This window comes from Sapajus apella, unplaced genomic scaffold, assembly GCF_009761245.1.
Source record: "Sapajus apella isolate SASKATOON/1434 unplaced genomic scaffold, GSC_monkey_1.0 scaffold14, whole genome shotgun sequence".
NCBI lineage: Eukaryota > Metazoa > Chordata > Mammalia > Primates > Cebidae > Sapajus > Sapajus apella.
The window spans coordinates 19003090-19018790 of NW_022436954.1; the positions used below are offsets into that span (position 1 = coordinate 19003090).

A 15701-nucleotide genomic window follows, 5' to 3' on the forward strand; every position below is an offset into this window, starting at 1 on the left:
CTGCACGGTGGAGATGGGCCTGCGGTGCAGAGTCTGGAGGCACAGGAGCAGACCTGGGGGCTGGTGTGGCATCTGGAAGGGAGCTCTCAGAGTGCCTGGGGTGTCAGGGGTCAGAAACGGAAGGACACTCCAAGCCTCAGGACCTGCAAATGTGAGCACAGAAGGGGCTGGGGGATACCCCTGCTGCCTCAATTTACAGGGGAGGATATTGAGGACCGGCCAGGCTCACCTAGCTTATGTTGGGATCTGGGCACAAAAGCCAGAGTTGGGAGCACAGAATAAGGCCCGGGACAAAGGAACGGGAGGAGGAGGAAGGAGGAAGGAGGTGGGCAGCCCTGCTCCCACCAGCTGCTGGCCCGACTCTCACCATCTCCATCTTCGGCCCTCAAATAAATCCCTCAGCCTGACCCTCTTCCACGCCTGTTCCAAGACTATGCTAGGTCTATGGGCCTCTCCCCCGCCTGCTCATCTGTCTTCCCCAGATAACCCGCATCTCCTCCTCCCTCACACTCAGCTCCAGCGAGCTGGAGTCCCACATTCCACTCCCCCATACGGCTCCTCCCTCCCCTCTAGACCCTTCCGCCAGGCGCGGGCCACCTCCTTCCCCCCTCGGGGTCCCTCCCCACTCATCCCTGGATGTCCTGTTCCAAAGCCTGCAGAGTCACCTCCTACTTCCACAGTCCCACCATGGGGACCTGGAACCCATGGAGACACTAGGGGAACCCCAGCAGTCACAGTGGCAAAAAGAAAAAGAGAAGCCCTCTCTCTCTGCGCCTCCAGTGGCTTCTCCCCTCCCCCAGCTTCCCCCACAGAAAACCCTGGGAGGCTGAGGAAGGAGCGGAAAGACGGAGCTAAGCCTGCAGGAAATTAAACATGAAATGAAAACAAGCTCCTCTGATTCATTCTCTCATCCTGGCCCCAGCCTCCCATCCCAGGCCACTGATAAAGGGGGATCCCGTTTCAGCAGCGTGGAGAGGAGACCCCATCTGCCCTTGGCTCCCAGTGGGCGGCCAGGGCCTGGATCCTAGGAATGAATCCCTGGAGGAAAAGAGCCCTGGGAGGCTCCAAGGCAGGGGCTGAGACCCCAGGCTCTGGAGAGGGTCTGTCTCTAGGGAAGAGGCTTCTCCTCCCAGACAATGTGTGTGCGCACATGCGCGTGCACGCAGGCACACTAGTGGGTCCACTTGGGCACACGCACACATGCTTGGGATGAGGAAGGGGAAAGCAAGTTGCGCAGGAGTAGAGAAACATACTCATGTGCCTCCCTGCACCCCGCTCACCCCCACTGTCCTCACAGTAACATGAGACATGTTCCCTGCTTCCTTGACCTCTTTCCTCTAGCAAAGACAGTGAGAAAGGTCAGGAGCTGTAAATAAACAAATGGGAAATACTCTAAAAATTCTTGGACTGCATTTCCCATCTATCTCCCCTGCTGTGGCTGTGAGGCACCATTTGCCATGCAGAAACTGAGCCCCTTGGCAATGCCAGTACTTCCATAGGCCCGTCCATTCGCCAGCTACACCGGACACCCAAAGATGCCAGGCAGCGTCTGCAGGGAGGAGGTCCACACCTCCTTCTCCCCTCCTTGCAGTGGGTGCTAGGAAGCTCATAGGCTCTTAGGCAGAAGAATATTGAGAGCTGACTCCTATGTTTAGCTCAGCAGCTGCACTGATTGTGATGGATAGAGAAGGGTTTCCACCTGGAGAGCAGGGACTGGACCTCAGGAAAGTTGGCTTTCTTGATGCCTAGGCCTGGAAGAGCCTGGCAAGACTCCTTATGGCTCTGCAGCTGAGGCTGTTGTCATGGCTCTGTTCTCCCCGTCTGCAGCATGCTGTCTGAGGTGTGCCTACTTGCATCTGAGTCTGCAAAGCCAGCAGGCAGGTACACATCAAGGTGGCAGAGGCCTCCCTCTGAGGAGCACCATGATCCATCTCTGAATCAGCCTGAAGCCATTTCTGGCCCTCCTCACCCTCCATCTCTCACCCACCCCGTCCCCACTGCTCCTTCTCCAGATCCTAATCCATGGGCCAGGGGTAGAGCAGCTCTTGCTCTGGAGCATCCGGAAAGTTCTCAGCCTTCCAGAAATGCTCATGCAAAGGAATAGGACCCAACACTCCCTACCACCAAGGACCCCAGTGCTCACGGCTGACTCAGAGACCTCCCTCCCCAGTCGGGCTCCCAGCCAGACCAACATCCCATCCACTCGGGCTCAGTGATGGGCGGGCCTCTGCTTCCTTTCAGCACCAGGCCACTCTTCCACACAAGATGTTGTGGTGACTGCCTCTGCGGATGGCAACAAGGACAAACCCTTTCACTCGGCATTCAAGGCCTTCTGCAATCAGACTCTGTGCCTTTCTCTCCCACCAATTCCTTCAAATTGACCTCTTTAGGTTTTTGGGATATGCCTTGCTATTTCTAAACCCAGGGTTTGGCTTTCCTCCTTTCAGCCAACCATTCAATGCCCAGCTCTTGTCCTTCCTCCAGGAAGCCTTCCCTGACTGCCTCTATTGCCCAGCAGAGTTCCTGTTCTCCCATGGGGTCTCATTCCCTTTAACACAGGGCAGTTCTGAGCTGGGAGACTGTTTCCAAAGTGAAGACTGTAGACAGGATGCAGGGAGGAAGGCGTCTGGACCAACAGGCCTTAGAGAGCCATGAGCATTTTGGAAAACTGTGGCAAAACTGTGTGATTGTCTAGGAGAACACGTATGGAGGAGCAGTTGAAGCTTTTACCAGCTTCTCCGCAGGAGTTTGTAACCCACAGTGGGTTGGATGACTGCTAAGATGACCAGTGACTTGTTTCATGAGTGGTGACACTTGCCTGCTCTAGGTTCTGAAGCTTAGAAAAATAAAGATCTCAAGATCCTGCCCACGGCTAGTGGGGGTAACATACCTTCCCAACTCAGGGTGGATGATCCTAGATTGTCAGCTCTTGAGGACAAAGACGAAGGCTGATATTTATGTGTGGCCCCCCGGCTTCCCAAAAGCACTGCAACTGATGGGAGGGGGCTCAAGGGAACAGTTTGTACTGCCTGAAGGGGAGGTCTCCAGGCTGGCATCTCGCCCCAGTGACAATGGTGACAACAGCTTCTTGCCTTGTAGGTCTGGTTCCAGAACCGCAGGGCCAAGTGGAGGAAGCGGGAGCGTTTTGGGCAGATGCAGCAGGTTCGAACCCACTTCTCCACGGCCTATGAGCTGCCCCTCCTCACCCGAGCGGAGAACTATGCCCAGGTAAGTTCTGCCCTGAGCTGTCTCCTTAGATCCCCAGCCCCTGGTGCTCTGAGAATGAGCCTATTGGAGGAGAGGCCAGGTCCCCCAAGATGACTTACGGCTCCAGGCTGCCCTCCCGTCTCAGTCCAGGGGTGTGCCTATTTATGCCAGAATGTGGGAGTCCCAGGGTTATTCTGTCCAGCTAGTCATCGACCCAGGCTTGGCTGAGCTTTAGGGAAAGGAAGGTTGGGGCAGTGAGAGCGGCTCTTTCCTCCACTAGCCTTGGCCACTTTTGCTGTGGGCATCGGAACCCAGGCAGGCAGAAGGCCATCCAGGCCATCAGATACCACTGGGAGTGTCTCTTCAGAAAGCACACTCTCAAATCCCGAGGACTCGTGGCCAAGTTGGAATGGGCCTGGAATTCTGAGTCCGGGGACTTAGGTTGTCTCCCCAGCTCCAGGTCCTTCTCACTTCAGGCAAGTCTCAAGTCTCTGAGCCTCCATTTCTTCACCTGTACCTTGGACGCGGTAAAAGCATCTGCTCAACACTGTTGAAAGACAGATGTAAGGTCTAAATTCAATTGTGCAAAAGGATTTTGTGGATGGTACAGTTTCAAAAAGTTTGTGTGCCTGCGCTCAGCTTCTGGGGCTGTGTCCTCCCCTCCCTGCCCCAGAGCATTTTCCTGGGTGTCTGTCAGCCAGTCCCCTGGTGTCCTTCGAGTCCTCGGTGAGATGCAAGGGACAAGAAGTACTGAGTCGCATCAGGCACCTGCGATGCTTGGAGAGGCTATTTCTGGCCAAGTCCAAGTCCACTCCCGACACGCCTCAGCCTGCCCAGCAGAAGTGGCTGTGCCCTCCCTGCCCAGGCCTCATGCTGGCATGGCCTCTGCCTCAGCTCCAAGCCTGGCCCGCCAGCAGCCAGCCTGTAGCATGGACACCCCTGCCTCCTGTACTTCTCCCCAACCTGGTTCTGTTCTAGCAAATGGTCTCTAGGCTCTCCGCCCAGACCAGCCCTGCATACCGTCTCCCCCAGTCCGGGATTCATGGGACATGGGGGCAGGGCGCAGGCCTAGAGATGAGGCTGAGGAATACGGGGTGTCTCACACAGTGCCATCGGCATCAGCTCGCACTGTGTTCTTCCACTCTCTTTCTCCCCTCTCCCTCCCTAAACTCAGCCTCCCTCTGTCCTCCAGGATGGAACTCCAGCTCCCTCCTTGGCTTTGAGCTTTGCTGCCTGAGCGCACAGCTGGAGGGAGAAACCAAGGCAGGGTCCTGCTCACGGCCCCACCCCAGCCTCACTCACAGCAGCACAGAGTACACGCCCAGACCTCTTCCGAGAGTGGGTGGATCGAGCCCAACCAGTCCCCCTTCCCCTGCACCTCGGGGAGAAATGTAGTTCCTTCCAGGATTAGGGCTGAGCTCCTTCTCCCTGTTTTAAAATGCTCCCTTGAGTGTGCTCCAGACACACGTGGGAGGGCAGGCCGGCAGAAGCCCACTTGAGGCTACAAGAATCCCAGTTGCATAAGCTGAGAGGCTCCCGGGTCTGCCCACACTCCAACTCTACCTCCTTATAGGTGCTTAGAAGGCAGAGGATGATGGGAGCCCCAGGTGAAGGCTGGGGAAGGCAGGGAAGCCAGTGGCACCGATGGAAGATAAGATGGCCAGCTCACCCCTGCTCACGCCCTCGCCCTCTTGGCATGGGAGGTCAGGCCTCAGCTCTGGCTGTCCACTCCTGAGGCAGCCCCTCCCATCCTGAGTTAGTTTTAAAGCCTCCTAGTTCAGTCCCTGGAACCTCAGCCATGGACTCTTGGCTTCTGGAAGGTTTAGGCCCCTGCTACCCACCTTACCCAAGTCCTCCACCTTCCCTGCTCCTGGTGGGGGCCCAAGGGAACCTTCGAGCCCAAAGCTCTTTGAGTTGAGGTCTGTTCACCGTGCTCAGGTGCCTGTGGATGAGCTGGAGGTGAATGAGACACAGCTGCCATCCACAGACGGAGAGGCCAAGTCCGCAGCTGAGTCTCAAATTAGGAAGCCAGCTGGGGGTACCGGGGGGCCACCCTTCCACTGGACCCTTGGTGAAGTCTGAGGTCACTCCTTAGAACTGAATCTCTCTCTGCTGCTAGCCTGACCCTGGGAATAGAGGTGCCAACGTGTAAAACCCACGGCCGCAGGGGAATCTGGATGTCCATCAAGAACACTTAAGAGGGGCTTCATGGGAAGGATAGACAGTGCATGGAGAGGTGCTCTGGAGAAGGGGTGAGCCCGCCCGCCGGCTGGTGACATCTCTCCCTTCCTCTCCCAGATTCAGAACCCGTCCTGGATCGGCAACAATGGGGCTGCCTCGCCGGTGCCAGCCTGCGTGGTCCCCTGCGACCCAGTGCCTGCCTGCATGTCCCCTCACGCCCACCCCCCTGGCTCTGGGGCCAGCAGCGTCACCGACTTCCTGAGTGTGTCTGGGGCTGGCAGTCACGTGGGCCAGACGCACATGGGCAGCCTGTTTGGAGCAGCTGGCCTCAGCCCAGGCCTCAATGGCTACGAGCTCAATGGCGAGCCGGACCGCAAGACCTCGAGCATCGCGGCCCTCCGCATGAAGGCCAAGGAGCACAGTGCGGCCATCTCCTGGGCCACATGACAGGGCACCCCCGCCCCGTCCCCACCTTGGGACACCATGGGCCATGCCCATGCCTTCCAGGCCCCCAGCCTCCCACTCGACTTTCCTCTTAGGAACCTGGCCTGGGCCAGGGGCCTGACCCTCAGCACTTTCAACCACCCCAAGTCTGAGGCCCCGTGGACTGCTGGGAGGGAGGGGGCAGCAGGCCCCTGCCCCTCCCTGGCACTGAGGCCCTGACCCCTGCTCCCGGCCACAGGCAGTAGAGAGAGCCAGGTGGCCACGTTTCTCAGCTTCGCATCCATGATAAGCTGAAGGCGCTCTCTCCCTCCTGCCTGCTCCTCCGCCCTGCCTAGTTGACCATGAGTCAAAGCTAGATTTCCATGCAGACCCAGCAGCCTCACCAACCCGGTGTTGTCCATCCTTGTCCTCCCTGTGGGGTTCCCCGGTCACCAGGCCGGGGACTGTGTGTCTGAAGAACAGGCTGCCCTGCAGAGCCGGCCTCCTGCCCTCCCAACTTTCTCTCCCTGAGAGCACATGGGAAGCCGACCAGGTGGGGCCAAGGCACCAGCCTCCCCCGCCCCACGAACAGCGACAAGTCTCACGGAGCTGGCTGTCCTCTGGGCTGGACACACCTGGAGACAGTGGGCAGAGGAGAACAGGAGCTGGAGCCAAGGACCCCTGCTGCCATCCAGCAATGCCACTCCCCAGGGGAGACGTGGGCTAGCCCCTCACACCCCAGAGCCCCTGGCTCCGGGTGGACACTATAGGGGAGGAGCCGGACCTGGGGGAGGCTGGGAACACATTTGCCACTAGGGCTCCCACGGTGCTAGAAGAAGGAAAGCTCCTGGGAGGGGGAGGCAACTGGGTGGGGCAGGGCCCGGGCCTGGCCTCCAGTGCAGTGGGGAGGTCTGGGCAGCTTTGTTCGCCATCCGGAGCGCAGTCAGGGTCCCTCCAGGAGGATGCGGAGCGGCTTGTCCTTCCCTGCCCTGCTGTGGCCCCTCCCTGGCGCTGCTCAGCAGTGTCCCGGCGTGGAAGGACTCACAACTCGGAACACGTAGCTAGGGCTGGGGGGCGGGCAGCAGAAGGTCCAGAGCCGCGTGCAGGCTTTGGTAGAGGACGTGTGGCCATGCTCAGCCTCCAGGACCTGCCACAGCCTCAGACTGACTGTCCTCCCTGCCATCTCTGTCACAGCGTCTTCACTGCCCAGAGCCGTCCACAGCAGATGGGGGCTCTGTGTCCCTCCAGGCACTGGGGAGGGTGCTATTCTTCTCCACACAGCTTTCTGCATTCTCTCGAGAGCCTGCCCTTCCACTTCTTCCATGTGGACCCAGACTCTCCGCCCTCTCTGCAGCCTGCGGAAGGGCTCCTGGCCTGGGCTCCTCGGCATGGCTTGCTATGGCAGGTGGGGGTGGCAGGAGGCCCTCCTAAAACCAGGCTTACTCCGTACCTGCCTGCCTGACCCTGCAGCTTGGGTCTGGCCCTGAGCCCCAGCCCTCACCTCAGCTGGGACTACACAGTAACCGTCCTGCGGCAGGCCTGTCAGACCCCAGGGGTCCCTCCAGCAGGCAGGCCCCCCGCATTGAAGCGCTCACCTTTTCTACCTTCTCCCTAGATTCCTGTCATGGAGTTGGGCCAGGCCCACTAGGCACAGGGTCACGGACACAGAACGGCCTCCTGGGTTGGGCTGAGGGTAAACCTGGCACTGTGGAGTGAGGGTCTCGGGTTGGGGTGACAGCTTCCCGCCTACCTGGTGTTCTCATCTGCTCTGGAAACCAGGCTGAGGAAGAGTCTGGCTGTGGCCTCCTTTAATAAGAGTCAGACCTCTTTGTGAACCGTAGCTCTAAAATTGATGTTTTAGAGGCGAAAGGGTCTTTGACTTTGAATTAAATGTTCTTGGAGGCTTGGCTTTAAGTTGTTTCAAATATTTGAGGACCTTGGAGTGACTTTCAGGAAGGTTTTTGTAGTTCTGAGCTTCGCTGGAATAACCGACTTCCCCAAAATCTAGCCAGGGAAGAAAGCACTTAAGGCTGGGAAGAGTTCCCCCATTTCTCCCCTATTTTCTTCTGAAATGCTTGTGGCTGAGGAAGGATGGGGGAGGAAGGAACTTTCACCCCGGGTCTTTCTCCCCATGAGAGAATCAGAACAAAGGAGGAGAGCCAGGCAGCTCCAGAGTGGGCGGGGAGGGAGAGCAAGGACTTTAAAGGGGCTCTTCTGGAGGGGCCCCCGGCGCCCAGTTCCTCCATGCGTCTGCTCTCTGGCTGGGCTAGACCTAAGCCAGGCAAATTTCAACCCAAAAACTTGAGAAGAAAAAGCATCTATTAAAAGGCTCTGTGGCTATCTATGGTTGCCTGTCCCAACACACCCAGGAAGGGTCTAGGATCAAACATGCCAGTGTGAAATGTTCCTGTTCATCTCTCCAAAGGTAGCCACGCACCCCAATCCTGTCCTCCGTGGCTTGACCCAGCCCTCAAGGGCCACCTAACCACACGAAGTATGACAGGACCACCTAGTTGGGAGGAAGCTTAGAAACCCACTAGTTAGTCCAGTCCCTTCGCAACAGAGAAGACCCTGGCCCCGAGTGGAGAAGTGACTGCCCTGACCTGCATTTGCCCTGAGACAAAGCTGAGAGAGGAACCTGGGATGTGCCACCCAGAGTGTAAGGGCCGGGCCTCGGGGGCCTCGGGGGTGGCCGGTGCTGCACGGAGCTCCCAATGTCTCATGGGCGTCCACTCAGCAGCTCGGTTCTCCAGAAGATAACCTTGGGGCCCATTCCCTTCCCAGATGAGTTGCTGGGCCTGGCTTTCTGCACTACAGAACAGAGAGCCTCTGCCGTGTCAGCTCCTAGGATGACTGAGCAAGTTGGGGCAGCTGCCCAAGACCGTCTGGAGCTAGAGCTCATGAAGGCAGGTGGAGACAAGCATCTACCTGCCACGTGGTTTCATTGCTAAGCAAAAAAGCTAAGAAAGATGAGGATTTCCTTTGGTTATCTGCCTAAGATCTCAACAGAGATGACAACTTAAAGATGAAGTCGTGGGTGGCCGGCAGATGGACGGGCAGCCTCCCCATACTGACTGCCTCCAGTCCTTGCTGGGCTTAGGTCTCAGCATGGCAAGGTTCAACACTAAGGTGCTGCTACTGCCCTCCAGATGCCAGCACCGCTCCCGGGGCGTGGGAGCAAGGGCTCTGGTGGGTACACCGAGAGGCTTGTCTCCAAGGCTGAAATGGTGCTTGGTGGACATGGGCTGTTAGAACTTTCCTTGAATTCTTTTCACTATACTTGATTCTCAGTGCTCACTACCATGCCTCCAGCTTTGGGAAGCACGGTGGCCAGGTTAGCTCAAAGACACTGCGATGGGGTGGGTGCAGTAAGTGTGAAGTGGGTCCCCAGCACACACAGCTATGACCACACTGGACCCAGCTCCCTGCCGCCTCCTGTCATTTCAGCAGGGCCAACAAGAGGAACGTTTCCACGAAAACTCCACATACCCTGCTTCTGCAGTCATCCCCTCTCTGGGCTAGATGGTGGGGAGACCATCTTCAAGAACACGAAAGACATGCGGGGGTTCCTGGTCTGTTTCGTGGCCCTGACGGTCAGGTGCAAAGGTGAACAGGCCTGGCTGGGGGAGGATGGTTAGTAAACTGGCTCCCAGGATAATAGTCTGTGACTCTCCAGTTAAAAAATCAGAAGGTGACAAAGACCCATCAACCCCACTTCACTTCTTTCAGGATGCTGTAGGGAGCAAAGGTGCTTCCACGACCCAGCCTCGGCCTCTCCTGTCTTCCCCCTTCACTCACACACATAGAGCTAGGCCTTTATACTACTGATTTTGAAGGACAGTTTTCGGTGTCTAATCATCTGTTTGGGTGTGCAGTGGTTGAAAAAAGAAAGCTGAGTGCTAGAAGGAACATGAACCTCAACCAATACTTAATGTTCACATTGTAAGATATTTTAACCCTGTATAAATGCAACTTTTCCTTTAGCTTAATGGCCTGGGGTGAACTATTAAAAATATATATTAAAAAATACAGTAAAAATCCAGAAAAATGTAAAAAAAAAAATGAGGTCGGTTCCATAAAGTTTTACTGCCTATATCACCATGTAACTACATTATAGCAAAATATTAAAAGAAACGTTCTTGCCTTTTAAAGTAAGTTATTGCACTTACATCTTTTTTGGGAGAGGAGGAACACAGGTGGGAAGGAGAGGTAGGGGTCCAGGTGTGGGCCTAATGGAGCACAAAGGCAGCTGGGCGCTCCCAGAACACCCTTTCCTGGCCCAGCCCAAACTGTTTGGTGGTTGTTATTTGCAATAAACTCCTTCTCCTTCCTCCTCTAAACTGGAATCTGTCTGTTTTGTTCCTGACTTGTGACAGATGAAATGTGATCAGAGGGGCCTCCGAAATCTCACGTTAATTGAAGTCGGCAAAACATACTAACAGTGCCCTTTTGAACTGCTGACACGGTACAGAAGGGATTACCAGGGCTAGATGAACAACAGGTGGCCGGCTGATGCTCCCGCACAAAGAAGGGGTGCATGGCCTGCAAAGGTCTGGGACATACCCAGCCCCCTTGTCCCAGAGGACCTGTCTGCACTGCAGGGAAGCTGGAGACGGGCAGGGAGTACCAGAGCCCACTTCTCAGGCAGTCCAAAGGGTCGCAGCAGCAGCTTCAGAGGCCATCTGAAGACAGCTCCTTTCCTTGCCTGCCTGGCATCTGGGGTGTGCTCAGCACAGATTGTGCCATGAGGTCTTCACAACCAGCACTGCCAGCCCCTCAGTGCTGCTGAGTCCTGTTCTGTTTCCAGGGGCTGTTCTGAAAGCAGGAGGAGAGCCAGGGCACAGAGGGCCAGGCTGCTTGGCACCAGCAGCACAGGGCGGGCCTCCATCCGGGAGAGGCGGGTCCTCGTTCTGGCTCTGCTACTGAGTGGCCAGGGGAACTGTCCTTCCAGGAGATATGGCCAGACAACTGCTAAAGCAAAGCCCTGAAGACAAATTAGGAAGCAGAAGGAACACAGGGTCTACTGTGGAAGAGGTGTTTTCTTGCTTTCCAGCATGAAGGTGACTCAGGAAGAGGCAGTCAGCCTCCAAGGGACCACCATGTGGACAGGGAGTCATTTTTGTTGACCAAACCAGCCGACTCTCAGTTCTCACATCTGAAGGAGAGAATAAGCCCCTGTCCCTGCTTAGCTTACCAGTGTCGGGGGAGGATTAGGTGGACAACGTCTGTGCATGGGCTTGGCAAGCCAGTGTGGCATAGTGACATGAGGGACAATAATTACTCCCAGAGAATGACATTGCCCTCCAGCTCCCAGCTGTAAGTCTGATGAAACAACAATAGCAACAACAAACTCCTTTTCATCCTCCCTTTCCAGCTATTTGAAGTTTTCTTGGAACCACATCTCCGATTTGATACCTGTGGTGGTGCATTCACATTCAGTATAGCCCCAACTGGGTTTTAGATTGACTTGGGCTGGGAGCTTTTTTTTTTTTTTTAATGACACCCGCCCTATATTAGGGCTCAGAGTCACGGTAGTGCTTGGATGCTCCACACCAAATCACTGCCAAGTCACAGGGCAGAAATTGAAGCAGAGAGAGAGAAAAGCCATGTGCAAACCACATGCGAAGCCAGGGGGCGCTGTCTCTACCTCATGCCCTTGATTCTTCTGTGGGAGCTGAGCACCCCCCAAATCCCACAGAGTCCAGATGGGCATCACTGCGAAAGAGGAAGACTGGCCTGATGGGTGACGTAGGCATCATGGAGGATGCAGGGAACCCACCCCTGGGACCGGTGCCTCCGAGTGGTCTCTGAGGAGGACAAGGCCAGCGCCAACAGGGCCTCCTCCGACTGTGGACCACGGCTAAGCCCTTCACTGTCTGACCACCCAGCACAGCTCATTGCTCCCCAAGCCATCTACGCCCTTTCATTTGGCCACACCACTAGACTTGCTATCTCTTCTTTGAATGCCTCTATCTCCTCTCTAGATCCCCTCCAGTGCACCCAGCCACTCTGCAAGGCTTCCTCCAAATGATAGCATCTTCTGTGATGGTCTTTCTTAATCCCATGCCCTCACCCCAAGTTCCACCCCTAGGTCAACAGCTGCCGCTCTGTGCTTCCACAAAACCGTTTGTTTAATAATACCATGAAAGGCTGGGCGCGGTGGCTCACACCTGTAATCCCAGCACCTTGGGAGGCTGAGGCAGGTGGATCACCTGAGGCTGGGAGTTCAAGACCAGCTTGCCTAACATAGAGAAACCCTGTCTCTATTAAAAATACAAAATTAGCTGGGCGTGGTGGTGCATGCCTGGAATCCCACCTACTCGGGAGGTTGAGGCAGGACAATCACTTGAACCCAGGAGGTGGAGGTTGCAGTGAGCCGAGATCGTGCCATTGCACTCCAGCCTGGGCAACAAGAGCAAAACTCCGTCCCAAAAAAACCACAATACCGTGACGGCACATAATACCATTTAAGTTATCTATTCATCCACCTGACTTCCTCACATCCTTAAAAGGCTCTTCTATGAGGAGACAGGCTATATTCATATCTGAATGCCTGAGAGAATAAGAATATCAAGTCATTGGGTGAATGAATGGGAAAGTGAGAATGATGAGATGCTCTGTGTTGATTAAGGGTGGGAGGAGGAAGGTCAGAGGACATGCAAGGATTCGTTTGAGAGAGCTAGAAGCTGACTCAGCCCACTAGAGATCTTCCTGGAGTGTCAGAGCCTCTACTTGACCATGAACCCCGCCCACCCCATTCTTCCAGGGTTCACACGCATTCATTATGAGCTGTGGCCAGGGCAGGAAAGCTGCCCTCTTTAGTGTTGCCAGGGGTGGGCCAGCTCCCCAAGATGGTGCAAGGGGTCCTGTGTCCAAGAGTGTTCATCTGGAAGCTTCTTCACTTGGCCCTGGGCTCAAAGCCCGCTTTCTCCAGCATCCCTGTAGAATCCTCATGCCCTGAAGCCTCCACTCTCAACCCCAGTTTCAGCGGCTGTCTGAACACGGCTCCTTTCCTGCCTTGGTGCCAACCCCAGCAGAAACCACTCTTGCCTTCAGCTCATCACCAATCCCATTGTCCCAGGTCTTGCTACAGGCAACTCTGCCAACCCCAGGGCTCCACATGCTCGTTAGGCCATGTGACAGCAGAATCCTCAATGTGGCGAGCAGGGCATGGAATGATGGTGGTACCTCTCCTTCCAGAGGTCCAGACTTGCATGCTCAGCAGCTAAGGAACAATAGACTCTCCACAAATAGCCAGTTCCCCAAAATAGGGCTGACTGCAAACTGTCTATGTGCACAAGTGAGGAGGTGCAAGTCAGCGCCAGAAGACAATGGGGTGTGAGAGTTGAAATTTTCCCAGGAATTCTGTGTGATTCCAAACAGATTTTTTTTTTTAAGCTCCACACAGACCAACAGGATTGAGGAAGGGCAAACCTCCACAGGGAGCTTCAGTTTATGAGCATGTGCACACCATGTGTTAAGGTGTTGCCTTAACTAGTTGGGAGAAAACCCACTGTGGTGCCTGCATGAGATCTGCCTGGAACCCCAGTCAGGATGCAGTTCTTAGATGTGCAGAGGACACAGTGTTCTAGCCCTGCCTCCTGGGATTTCTCCTTGGCAACATCACAAGCCCCATCTCTGTCCCTTCTCTGTCCTCTACCCACAGTGTACCTCTGTAATTTCCAGGATCTTTGGGAAAGGAAGGGCTCCCTGTGGCTATGATAGTAGGGCCAAGCTACACCATGGGGAAAGAATGAAAATAAATGAGTGTGTGCGTTTTGAGAGGACGGGGGAAGGGGATAAACGCCTAAAGAAGGATGGAACACAAGGCAAACCATAGCTCTTCTCCAAGATAGGTATGGACAGAAAGCTCTGTCCAGATGAAAGCATGGGGGAGCACTGGCCAGGAAGCCACATGGTGAAGCAAGAGACAGAAGACATGAGTTAAAGAACGGACTTTGCAACTTACTAGTTCTGTTACCCTAGGCAAGACACAAAAATGCTTCCATTTTCAATTTTTTCATCTGTCAAATGGGGATAACCAACTGTTTCCTGCTTATCTCATCAGGTGGTTATGAAGTCCAAAAGTTAAAATATTTGAAAATAGTGAAGAGTTGTACAGAGGGGGAATCATGCGCACTGGAGGCTGAGAAGGCCAAAGGGGTTAACTTCCATCCAAGTGGCTAAGGGCGGGGTGCCAAACATTGGAGAACTGCTTCGCAAGTTCTATGGACGCCATACCATGGAGCACTGGGGATGCCCGATATTATGTTTATCAGATTGGCGGGGCTGGGGAGGCAGTGAGGTATCTGGGGTGAGCAGTGTATTAATCTGCTTGGGCTGCCATAACAAAATACCACACAGTGGGTGGCTAAGAGACATTTATTTTCTCCTAGTTCTGGAGGGCCAGAAGTCCATGATCAAGGTGCTGGCAAATCTGGTTTCTGGCCTCTTTCTGGCTTATGTTAATAGAAGATGGTCTTCTCTCTGTGTCCTCACAGAGCCCTTCCTCTGTGCACACGTGTAGACAGGTCTGATGCCCCTTCCTCTGTTAAGGACACCAGTCCTACTGGAGTAGGGTCCCACACTTATGACCTTACTTAACCTTTATTAACTCATTATAGGTCCTATGTGCAAATGCAGTTACATTGGAGGTTAGCACTTCAGTATATGAAGGTGAGGGCACAAAGCTGTCCATAACAAGCAGTGTGGCTGGTATGTGTTATAGGGGTGACAGGAAGGCAAAGAAATGGGCAGGGGGCTGCTTTTCCCATCCCTGTATCCAAAAGGGTCTCAGCATCCCCAGCAAGTTCCCAGCTAGGCCCAGCAACCGTCCTGGTTCATGCCCTCTCACTTTCTACATAGGCTACTGCTAAGTGGTTACATCTAATTCCGTCTCTCACTGGTCCACTCCATCAACAATATGGATGCCAAAACCCTGCTCTGATCCATCCTTATTCAGCACATTCACATGAAAACCTTCACACGCCTACAGACTGGTGTTCCGGCTCCCTAATGTAGCCCTCAACTCCTGTTCAGCCTTGTTGTTTCTAATTCCCTAGTCTGGGCTCTGTGCTCCTGCAAACCTAGGACATCCTTTATTCTTTCCCATCTTCTTGTTTCCTTTCACTTCCCTCAGGTTGAATGCCTGCCCCAATATGCATCTTTATTTGTTAAGGATTTTGCAATCATGTTCAGGAGGGTTATTGGTTTACACACCCCTGTCCACCTAATGCCCATCTCCATGCATTAACTCTTCACTGCTCCTTCAAATGCTACCTCCTTGAACAAGTCAGAAGCAACCCCACTCTGCTTCCACAGGGGGTAATGTGTGCAATTTGTCCTTTGTCATGCACTGTCTTATACAGCAGATAGGACTACCACTGACTAATCTCCTGTGTTTATCAATTCAACGAGCTCCTTCAAGGCAGAAATGATGTCTTCTTTGTCATTTATCTGAAGCACCTGGCACAGCATCTTTCACATGGCCAGCATTTAATAAATGTCAGCCGCCTACCTGGCAAGTCCGTATTCCATATCAAGAACACACCAGACTGAGGCAATGGGACTGGAGGCATCCTAGATCCTGAAGCCCTAAGCAAATACCCAGGTTAAGGATGGAAAGAGACACTGGTCCAGGATAAAACCAAGGAACTATGAAAGATGACACTTTTTAACCATCAGTTTTTTTTTTTTTTTTTTTTAAATAAACACTTCATACAAATAGTATATACTCTTTTGTGTCTGGCATTTTTTTTTTTTTGCTCACCTGTTTTGGAAACTTGTCCATGTTGCATCGCTCAATAGTTCAGTATTTGTACTGCTGAGCTGTACTCCATTGTATGTATATACCAGAATTTGTCTATCCATTCATCTGCTTTTGAACATTT

At 54.2% G+C, this 15701-nt stretch overlaps 1 protein-coding gene across 1 annotated transcript in view; it reads left to right on the forward strand.

Moving 5' to 3' along the window:
- The window catches only part of ALX4 (ALX homeobox 4), a 48882-nt gene extending 39009 nt beyond the window's left edge, over positions 1-9873 (forward strand). The window contains exons 3-4 of the mRNA XM_032283536.1: positions 3100-3228; positions 5506-9873. Coding sequence (XP_032139427.1) covers positions 3100-3228; positions 5506-5835 — 459 coding nt within the window. The 3' untranslated portion in view covers positions 5836-9873. The remainder of the gene's footprint in view (positions 1-3099; positions 3229-5505) is intronic.
- The last annotated feature ends 5828 nt before the right edge of the window (positions 9874-15701 follow it).